Source organism: Carassius carassius, chromosome 12 (genome assembly GCF_963082965.1).
Source record: "Carassius carassius chromosome 12, fCarCar2.1, whole genome shotgun sequence".
Taxonomy (NCBI): domain Eukaryota; kingdom Metazoa; phylum Chordata; class Actinopteri; order Cypriniformes; family Cyprinidae; genus Carassius; species Carassius carassius.
In genome coordinates, this window is record NC_081766.1 from 17,544,870 (window position 1) to 17,555,620 (window position 10,751).

The 10,751-nt window shown below is 37.1% G+C and overlaps 1 protein-coding gene across 2 annotated transcripts; it reads left to right on the top strand.

Annotated features, from left to right (window-relative positions):
* The first annotated feature begins 1,517 nt into the window (after nt 1-1,517).
* Nucleotides 1,518-8,074, top strand: LOC132154954 (plasmalemma vesicle-associated protein-like). Of its 2 annotated transcripts, XM_059563703.1 has the most exons (6): nt 1,518-1,699; nt 5,601-5,864; nt 6,228-6,300; nt 6,454-7,166; nt 7,412-7,877; nt 7,990-8,074. In XM_059563703.1, exons 1-6 carry the CDS (start codon nt 1,616-1,618, stop codon nt 8,043-8,045), a joined length of 1,656 nt encoding a protein of 551 aa, XP_059419686.1. In that variant the 5' UTR covers nt 1,518-1,615; the 3' UTR covers nt 8,046-8,074. The 2 variants fall into 2 exon arrangements, with proteins under 2 accessions (XP_059419686.1, XP_059419685.1); XM_059563702.1 differs by lacking the exon at nt 1,518-1,699 and having other exon boundaries at nt 5,376-5,864.
* Nucleotides 8,075-10,751: the final 2,677 nt, after the last annotated feature.

The following is a 10,751-nucleotide window of genomic DNA, read 5'->3' on the forward strand; positions in this document are numbered from 1 at the left end:
GGGGTCAGCTTCGCTCAAGCTTGTCTACATCATCGAGCTCACCGTGACCTGGGAGGGTGTAGTGGAGAAGGCCTATGAACGGAAAAGGTTGAGGTACGCTGAACTTGCAACCGATGTGCAACAGCAAGGCTGGAATGTGAAATTACACCCAGTGGAAGTAAGCTGCAGAGGGGTTGTAGCCACCTCAACATCCAGGCTACTCAGGGAGATGGGAGTGCAAGGAAAGCCCCACCGGCAGGCAGTCAAAGACCTCTCTGCAGCTGCAGAAAAGGCAAGCCAGTGGCTATAGGCGAAGAGAAAAGACTCCGCATGGGTCTTCAAGTGAGTTGATGGCACCTAGGGAGTGAACCTGCAGAGTCTCATCAGAGCCTCAAGTATGCATTAAGAGATATCAACATCAAGTCCTATACAACAGATTTCCAAAACTGTAAAAGGTTATTTAAAAAGAAAGCATTCATGAATTATTTTATGACATACATTTTTACTGTCTTAAGTGCCCTAATGTATTTAACCTATAAATTAAAATAATAGCCTAATTTTAAAAAACTTTTTTTTAAATTATTTTTTATCGTGGGATGGTCAATTGAGTGATGGCATCCTTTGGGTTGTCAAGTGGGCACCCTCCATCCTTGGTGTTTTGCTGATAGGCCCACAACACCTCCAGAGGGTTCAGCAGTGAATCCCAGCATCCATTATTATATTATTATACAGGTTATGCATAAAAAACTTTTATCCAAAATGACTTACAAAGGAGTCCAGAGTCAGTCACAATGCCAGGTTTATTATACAATAATAATCAATTGCTAAGTTTATCACAAATTAAACAAGATTTTGATGCACATCTTTATTATTCAATTATTGTATTCCACCTCTTACTAGGCTACACTTGATAGAAAATCACTTAAGACACTTTGCTGTAGGCCTATTCCACATAATAATATTCAATAAAACTGTATGTTTACACGTAGGAGCTTGCTGCATGAATCCGTGAGTACAGTTTACAAATCCGAGGAAACGGATTGTGAAAGCGTGTGCACGGACTATGAATTCGTGGGTATGGATTCAAAAACAGAAGGTAGGCTACGGTTTACAAAATGTAAGCACACGGATTGGAAATGGGTACGGTTTGTTAATCCGAGGGAACAGTTTAAGAATTCGTGAGTACGGTTTATAAACTGAGGGGACGAATTGCGAAACCGTTGGCACAGATATTTTTTTTCCTCCTACAGGTGACCTCCCGGGCTCCGTACATGAGCTATCGGTTTGAATTCGTGACATGTGTGCGGTTGAACGAGCTGATTTGTTGATATATCTTAAATTGACCAATGTGGATTATTGACCAAGCGTCAACCTCCCACTCTCTCTCTCTCAAGCCAACAAGTTTTTATACAGTCTATGCTATTGACCAAGAGGATAAACTCACTGAACTCTGGCAGGAAGGTCAGGGTAATTTTGGCTGAATCGTGCTGAGAAAACACAGAGGAACATTGTGCTTTGCGAGTTACCCATCACGTGTTGGTAGTGGCGTGTACCACAGTTTGCTCTGCCGATTGCGAAATGTGATTGGTAAACAGTTTGCCAGTATATATCCTGACCCAGGAACAGCGAGCGATGTATGATGTTTCTAGCAGCGTGTACCATGACAGGGTCGTCCGTGATGATATTTTACAGCGGATTGCCCAAGAGCTACAATTATCAGGTGAGATGTTACCTATTGTTAGCTACAGTTATCCTATGCTAGCTATAGTATAAAACTAGGCTTTTTAATTCTCTCTCTCTCTCTATCTGTCTCTCTCTCTCTCTCTCTCTCTCTCTCTCTCACTCTCTCTCACTCTCTCTCTCTCACACACACACACACACACACACACACACACACACATGTTGTTTACGGGGACTCTCCATACACGTAACGGTTTTCTATACTGTACAAACTGTATATTCTATCCCCATACACTACCTCTGCTCTATCCATCACGGAAAATTTTTAATTTTAAAATGTTTAAAAATTTGTAACATTTCAATTAAACACTGTTCAGTATTTTTTAAGCCATTTGGTTTACGAGGGCACAGGAAGTGTCCTCATAAACCATGTTTACGTTGTAATACCCATGTCATTATAGATATTTGTGTCCCCATAAACCATATATATTATTCCAAGTGTTATTTGGAAATATCCCCTTAGTGGTGTGATTCAGAGGCTACGTTCACAGGTCTTGAAAGTGAATTCTGTAAATTTTTTGTATGTCAACATATTCCTATTATTCCAGTTTAGTACCAGAAATGGATTTATCTGAAAAGTGTGAAGTGAACACTGACTCTGTGGCTCGACAAAAACATTGCTCGGTTTGAGTCCAGCTAACAAGGAACATTCAAATAGAATGTTCAGACAAAAAAAAATAAATGTACAATATTTAGAGAGAACATTCAAAAAATAATATTTAATTACTTAATGGGAACAGAGGTGGGTAGAGTACCCAAAAACTGTACTCAAGTAAAAGTAAAAGTACTTATAGAAATATTTACTCAAGTAAAAGTAAAAGTACTAGTCTGAATAGTTACTTGAGTAAGAGTAAAAAAGTATCGGATAAAAAATCTACTCAAGTAGTTAGTTACTAGTTACTAGTTACAATCCTAAACAAAATGTCACAGGTTCCAAAAAAATATTAAGCAGCAAAACTGTTTCCACCACTGGTAATAAATCAATATATTAGAATTATATTTTGAAGGATCATAACTCTGAAAACTGGAGTAACAGCTGATGAAAATTCGGATTTGCATCACAAAATAAATTATATTTTAAAGTATGTATTATATATGTACAGTATAAATAACCTTTGACACAGAGAAGAGAGAAAACTCCTCACATGACCGTTAAGTTACAGAACATCTGTCTGTTTACTTAAGTAACAGATATAGGTGTCATGCCATAACATATTTTTAATACGACTGACTTTATATTAAATATGAATTTAACATTGAAAGTCAATGTGATATAAAAACTGCTACTAATTTTTCATTGTTCATAAAGAGAGCAAATAACATTTACATTATCAAAAATCATTTTCATTGACAGTCTAGAGTTCAATCACTCTCAAAAACTCCCATTAAAAGCACTGAAACTGTTAACACTGTGAAATCAATATCTTATTTACCGATTCGTTCACACATCTGCACTTTGTTGTTTCTGACGAGAGAATTCGCCAGAAAGAGGTATTCAGTCAATGAGCGAGTGAAGGAAGCACCGGCAATTCAGCGATGACTCATCTGAACGCCTCTGATTGGCCATTGCATTCATAAGCTCAACAGAATCGTGTGTGATTGGTTATAATGAGCAGTGCTGTAAAAACGCATCTATCTCTGGCTCAACGCCAGCAAGCGATCACAGATCTGAATTTAGCAGCTGATGATATGACTCGCTGAACGTTCTCACGCCGGTGTGATTGTATTAATATTAATAAAATCTTAATCGGCTATTTTTTGCCTTTTGGAAGCTGCATTCAACTTGGTTCCCTTCTGTTATAAGTGACACAACAAACTAATGTCATAGTGGTATCCTGTAATCTGTAATCGAATGTAGCCCAAGTTATTACCTGTTGAACAGTAGAAAGCACGCGGTGTTCATCTAATAAAGATCTTCATCGCTAGCAAATATAGCTTTGCAGATTTGCTTTCAATTCATTGCACTTCCATAGCCACGTTTTCAACGCTGCTGATGTTAAACATTACAATTCTGAGTGAACCGCTTCAGACGCTCAGCGCGTGCGGCAGGGAACTGAACGACTCATTCAAACTGATTCATGAACCTATTCACTCGTTTGCCAACTGGTTTGATCAAGCTTTTCAACAGAGTTGACTCAAAAGAATGAATCATTCGCGAATGAGCATCGCTCATTGCCCAGAGAAAAGTAGACGGCACGTTTGGAATAAACTGAAGCATTTATAACATTATTGCATTTGCATTAAGATAAAGTAACGAGAGGAGCGTCGCCCACAGTAACGAAGTAAAAGTACAGATTTTTTCCAAAAAAATTACTCAAGTAAGAGTAAATGTACCCATCTTTAAATATACTCAAAAAAGTATTAGTTACCCAAAAAATGTACTCAAGTATATGTAACGAAGTAAATGTAACTCGTTACTACCCACCTCTCAATGGGAATTTTAGCAAACTGTTTTAGAACATTATTTTTACTAGCTGGCTGGTAGCATCCAAAGGAGGTCTACTATACCTGTGGAGAACTAATAACGTCTCAGTGGCATTTTAGTTTAGGTATCAAACCATGTATCACATAATTCCTGATGCCATCCAGCTAAAACATTTTACTCCACTAAATTAACATTTTACAGCTGTGTCACTCCTAAATTATTTTCTATGGATCATCCGGAATCACAGGCTTTATTATTTTTAAGTATGTTTAATTACTTTCTTTTTTTATATATGTTGTTGTTACCTGTTGAAGTCTTCAGTACAATCACATAACACAAGCACAAAAGTTTTTACGTTAATGAGGTGATGTTGGCAAGTTTACTTGGAAACATTTGAAACAACAGTGTGTGAGTGAATCTTGTTAGATGATGATCATTTTAACATCAGCCGTATTTTAGAACAGATAAACAGGACGATTAATTCTTGATAATGTCAGGAGATGTGTATACATCTGTGTTTATTACTGATTTCCTTCATTTGTTCAGTAGTTTACTTAAGAAGTGTCCAGACAGTGCCTTCTGCGTTTGTCACCCATAGACACAGCTATGAATTACTGCTTCCTCATGGAATCGGGGTGGCACATCAACAGTTCCCGGCAGGAAAGCCAAATGCTTTCATAATATTCTTGTCCTCTGGCTCTTAAGATTTATATATAAGATATCAGGAAAAAACATGATGTTTAGAAACATATGGCTCAACAGCTACAGCATATAATATAAAAGCACAAAGTTATGGCTAGTAACTTAACTGCAACATGTTTAAACTAAAACTGGCCAAGGAGAGAAATACTTTGCTCAAAGGCAATTTAAGACATCATGTAAGAATGTGTAGTAAATTTCAATGAGTCAATCAGAAATATTTTAGAGCATCTGTTACATAATACCAATATAAAAGAATGTCATGTAATAGATTCAAATCATCTCTGAATATCTGTTCAAAACAGCACGTAGTCAAACCGTCAACCACGTGCTTTGTCCAGTGCCAACATGCTGTCAAACAAAAGGATCTGTTTTGGCAGGACATGCATGTTGGAACAATGTACTGTCTGGGTTTGAGTCGTCCCCTGGTCAGTGCGTGATGTTGTTCTAACCTCTGAAATCATGACCACAGGGTGGACCAGGGAAGTGTCATCCAGTGGGAGGTGCAAAAAGACAATATAAGCCGGCAGCGTTAACATATTCAACTTCTTATTTTGCCTTTGATATTTTAGGAGAACATTTTTGCATAGTGAAGGAGCTGGGGCTTTATTGATGAGGCCACATTTGAGCAATAATGTACAACAGTAGTTACTCTCAGGCCAGCTTTGGCTTGGCTGCTAAGAAGATGCGTAAATCGAAAGGCAAGAGCTGTGGTTATTACATGAAGATTGTCTTCTTTTTCTCCTCACTCATCCAGTCTCTGATTATTGCGAGTCTAGTACTCTTTCTGGTGTACGGACAGCCCGATCACAAGGTGGAGGAAAAGAGGCTGCAAGAGTTGGACCAAAGTGTTAGCAAACTAACGATGGAAAATTTCATTCTCCGTGGGAAGGAAAAGAACCTCACCAAAGTTCTGAACGTCACTCTCACTGCAAAGCTGATCAATGACAAAGCTCTGGCTGAATTACGCAAACTGGCGAACATCTCATCTATGACAATAAGGAACATGCAAACAACAAATGTGAGATTTGTGGCAAAATTGAAATGTATTATTTGTTGTAGATAACATTATGCATTTTTCATACAAAAGAGAACTCTTTAGTGTTTTAAAAGGGTAAATGGTAAAGGCATTTAATTGCATGATGTTTGGTGTTCTAAGAATGTTTTCTTAACATTCCCATTAGGCTATGTAACAGTAATTTCCAAAAATTTAGTCAAAGTTTTCAAAATGTCCTTTTCAATGTTGTAAGAACTTTTCCTTGGTTATATGAATGTTCTGAAAAAACGCTGGCTTTTAAACTTCCAAGAATTTAGCAAATAGAGATTAAGAGCATTAAAATGCATCACTTGAACGTCAGTTAACAGTTTTTTGCTTTTTTTACAGTCACGATATGAGATGGAAAAAAGAATGACAGCATCTCGTGGATGCCCTCCTACATTTTGTCCAGATCCAAATGGTGAGATGGTTCTTTAGAAAAATTCTTAAATTGAATATTTTTATTTTTACAAATTAGTTCAGTACAAAAATTTAGAATTTATGTTTATTTAACACACTGACTGTAAAACATTTTCAGTGAACTCTTTCAACTATATGTTTTTTTTTTTTTAAGACAACAACAGACGTTTGCAAAGTATGCTTGAGCAGTCAGGAGAAATGCTGAAGCTGGTTAAAACAAACTTTACTCAGATGTTGGCGTTTAGTAAAGCTGAGTTGGACAACTCCAACAAAGAAAAGGATGGGTATCACTTGGAAGCAATTAGACTAAGGCGAGACAAGGCTCTCCTTGAAGAAGAGCTCCTCTTGTACCAAGATAAGTGCAAAAATGATCTTGTCAGTTCTTTAAAAGGAATCCCCGATGTCACTAAAGAATTCCTCAAAAGGATCGATGACCTCTTCTCAAAACACATTTCTTTCCAACTAACATGTGATAAACAAAAAAATCAGCTTGAAGACATTCGGGAAAACTGCAGCAGTCTTTCAAGAGAAGTTGAGAACAAGCTCCAGTCATATCTGGACATAGTGGGAAACCAGTACACAAAAATTAATGGGGAAAATGCCAAATATATGACAGAGAACAAACGCCTGAAAGAGGACGCCACTTGGTGCAATCAGAATCGCAGTGCCATGAATCGTGAGAATCGCAAAACTCTTGAGCAACTTCAGCTCAAGAATGACAAAGACAGTGAAAAACTTCTGCTAGAGAATAGAAGGCTTAAAGGAGATAACAACCTGAAAGAAAACCTTCTCTCAGTGAAAGAAAAAGAAATTAAAATGCTCACAAACACCATTGAAACTCTCAATACTTCACTTGTCAACTGTAAGGTGAGGTTAATATGGTATATTTACACATAAGCACAATGATTTAGTTTTATATATATACAAATGATTAAAAAAAAAAAAAAAATATATATATATATATAATATATATATATATATATATATATATATATATATATATATATTTGTATAATTATTTTACTTATTTTAATATTACAAACAGCTATGTTTGCAATTATAAATTAAATATGTGGTTACAATGTACTTTAATTAATTTACTATTTTTTCAGCCACAAATGCGAACTAACCCATTCATGAACAACTACGGTTTTCCAAACATACCTCATACTGGTGGAACCGGTCTGAGTTCAACAGGACTGAGCAAACCAAACATGCCATGGCCCGGGACCGGCTCCACTGGGCCAGCATTTTCCAGTCCTAATGGTGTAGGATCCATCCCAAGATGGGGCAGCACAGGATCAGGTGTGACAGGATCTTTAAATACAGCTGTAGGGGCAACAGGGACCATTTCAGGTGGACTGGGGAGCACGGGATTTGGCCATGCTGGATCAAGCACTGCATTTGGCAATATAGGTCAAAGTGGAGCAGGGATGACAGCCTTCAGCAGTACAGGATCAAGTGGAGTAGGGATGGGAAAACCAGTGATTGGAGGTACAGGTGTTGGCTCAGTTGGGTTTAACACACCTGGATTTGGAGGAACAAGAACACCAGTTGGTGGGAGTGAAATAAGCCAAGGTAAACCAAGCAGAAGCGGTATTAGTCTTTTAACTGATATTTCATTTACTCAGAGTGTTTTGTGCTTATTTTTACAATGAATATTTCCTAACCTTTTATGTTTGATTTACAGCACAGATAAATCTCCATTTGAAGGAGCTGCATCGTTATTTAGTCCCAAATAATTGAGGGAGTGAACAAAGTCCTGGCACAACCCAGTTGTCTATAACAGTTTGAAAAGAGAAAACGTAATATACTGACCCTGTAAGTCTGTAAAGTGAATACTAATTATTAACATGAATGTTATTTAGATTTTGTGGGATGAAGCTGATAATGTCTTTTGTGCATTAAAATCATTTATGCTTGTATATATCTTATATTCTTATATATATATATATATATATATATATATATATATATATATATATATATATATATCTTGTATAAATCATTCACTACAATTGTCTTTCTTAGTATTTTTGTACTTTTTTATTTGATCTCTTGCTACATGGAATAAAAATAAATAAATAAATGAAAAATAAGCAGAACATGTTTTATTCATTTTATTATAATTTTTTGAAATTATTTTTGCACTTTTCTTCAATAATTGGTTACATAATCCATAAGGAATACAAGACACACAAGTAAAGTCACATTATCGGGGTCTGATGGTTATCTACGTATAAAAAGGGGAAAATATGGATTGGATATACTGTTAATATACTATTGCAGTTCAGTATTACACTGTAATATACTATAAATGTATATTTCTTACTCATAATTATAGCTCAGCTCTGAACCTTACATAAGTACAAAGCCCTAGAATGTTTTTGCATTCTTCCAGCCTCTAAATAAGCCGGAAATTAACAGAACAAATGTGTTTACATAAAAACACAATGACTCCAGGCCACAGGTGTATAACACCAATGCAGTAAAATGAACATACGTACAAGAAAAAATATAAATGAAATTTTCAATGGGTCCACTTAAAATAAGCTTAAAATAGCTCTGGCTAAGCATCAGGCTATTGTCATTGTTTTGCGTCAATGGGAAGCACTATTTAAAACAGAGCCGCTCTCCAACCAAAGCAAATCCATTTAAGTGCCATACCGAGTCATCACTCAACCAACTGCATGGAAGGTTGAAGTCAGTAAAGTGATTGCATTAATGCATTCTGACGAAATAATGGAATCAATCTGAAATATGATTCATATTGAATATGCAGCCTGTGAATATTGTGAATGAAGAAAGAAATTAATCTTAAATACAGAGTAAGGTACTGGCAACGCTGCACTACCTGAACATAATGTAAAACAATTAAAATTATTTCCCATGTCAACAAGCATCCTGTCACCAGGAATGCCAAAAAGGTGGATCAGACAAAAGCAAAGAAACAGGGCGCCAATTAATATATAGAGGCGTCACAGAAGGAGCCTGCCATCCAGCTTAAAGGATATCCTTTGTTTGACATACGCGATTTTCCACTTAAGACAGTAAGATCTCCGGTTCTCAAAGAAGGTGGCTCTGACGTCTGGGACATTGACAGCAACATCTTTGAACTATCTTTGTAAAGACACAGAGATATATACAGAAAACAATGCAATTATTGTTTGTGGATGTGGCTTGTTTAGTGCCAGTGTCTCTGAACATTATATAAACTAGCTGATGTTATCCTGAGCTTTCTCGTCATGATAGTTCTGAAAAAAGCCAGATTAAATGGTCCCCCTGGGCTTTAAAAAAAAACATGAAGAATTTTTCTTTGGGGTCTTTTAAAAATAAGCACTGCGTTCTGCATCTCGAGGTAGGCTAAATATCCCTTCTCCACTCTCCATCAGGGAACACATATAGGTGCTGATTATTATTACCTCCTTCCTACCTATTTCAGAACTCATCACATTTTGTCTCTAGAAACTAGCATTCTTTGTTCCCCCGAAGCACTAATTGCATTTCCTATTTGCTTGGCCCCCATTTATACCATTCTGGTAAAGACATTAAAGGCCAAAACCATCTCTTGTTGACCTCTACACATATTATCTTTATGGTCTAGATTATATATGTTTTCTAGAAGATGAAAACAGCAAATGCTATTTATAGCATGCACAGTATTACCAATTATTCCAATGGTCAGGTGTAGGTGTACAGTGTATGTGTATATATCTGTACAGCTGTGAGAAAATACATTCGCTTTCAAATACATTAATTTTTTGCCTTTCATTTAAATTATTAACTTAAAATTATTGATAATTTATTTGAATCTGTTTTATGCTGATATGACAGACATATATATTATAATTACATACAAATGATAATGGGGAAAAATAATACAAAATAGGACTGGTTTGTCTAAGATTACAAATGAATAGGGTTAGGGTTAGGGTCAGCGATGCAATCCAAGAGTGTGTTTGAAAGGGAACTGACTTTATATGGTCCTTAACGTTGTTCCTGCAGGTTTATTTATTTTTATTAAAATGGCCTTCAATCTAACAGATATTCTCATATTTCCCACTCGTATGCGGCTCTCCGCCACTTGCTGAAGCTTGTCCTCTGCCTGTCTGACTCCACCGGCCTGCCTACCTGATGGTGCTAAGGACGGAGTGGCTGCGTATTTGACTGGTTTTCCATGGGGGACCTGCAGTTTGCACTTGTATGGCATATGGGATATGCCCACATAGCAAACGGACTTGGCCCACATGTGGCCTCAAGGTGGCACTGCTGGCCTCCTGTCGGCAATGGCATTTACCCTTTTAGCCAGAGCTGGGCCATGCGTGGCAATGACTGCACGGCGGGGATCCTGCAAACAACATAATGGCCGATTGTAGATGGGAGGAGTGTGGCCCAGTTCAGTCAGGTGAAATGTGGCCCAAATCTGGCTAAGATCTGGCAGCATGTGACCCA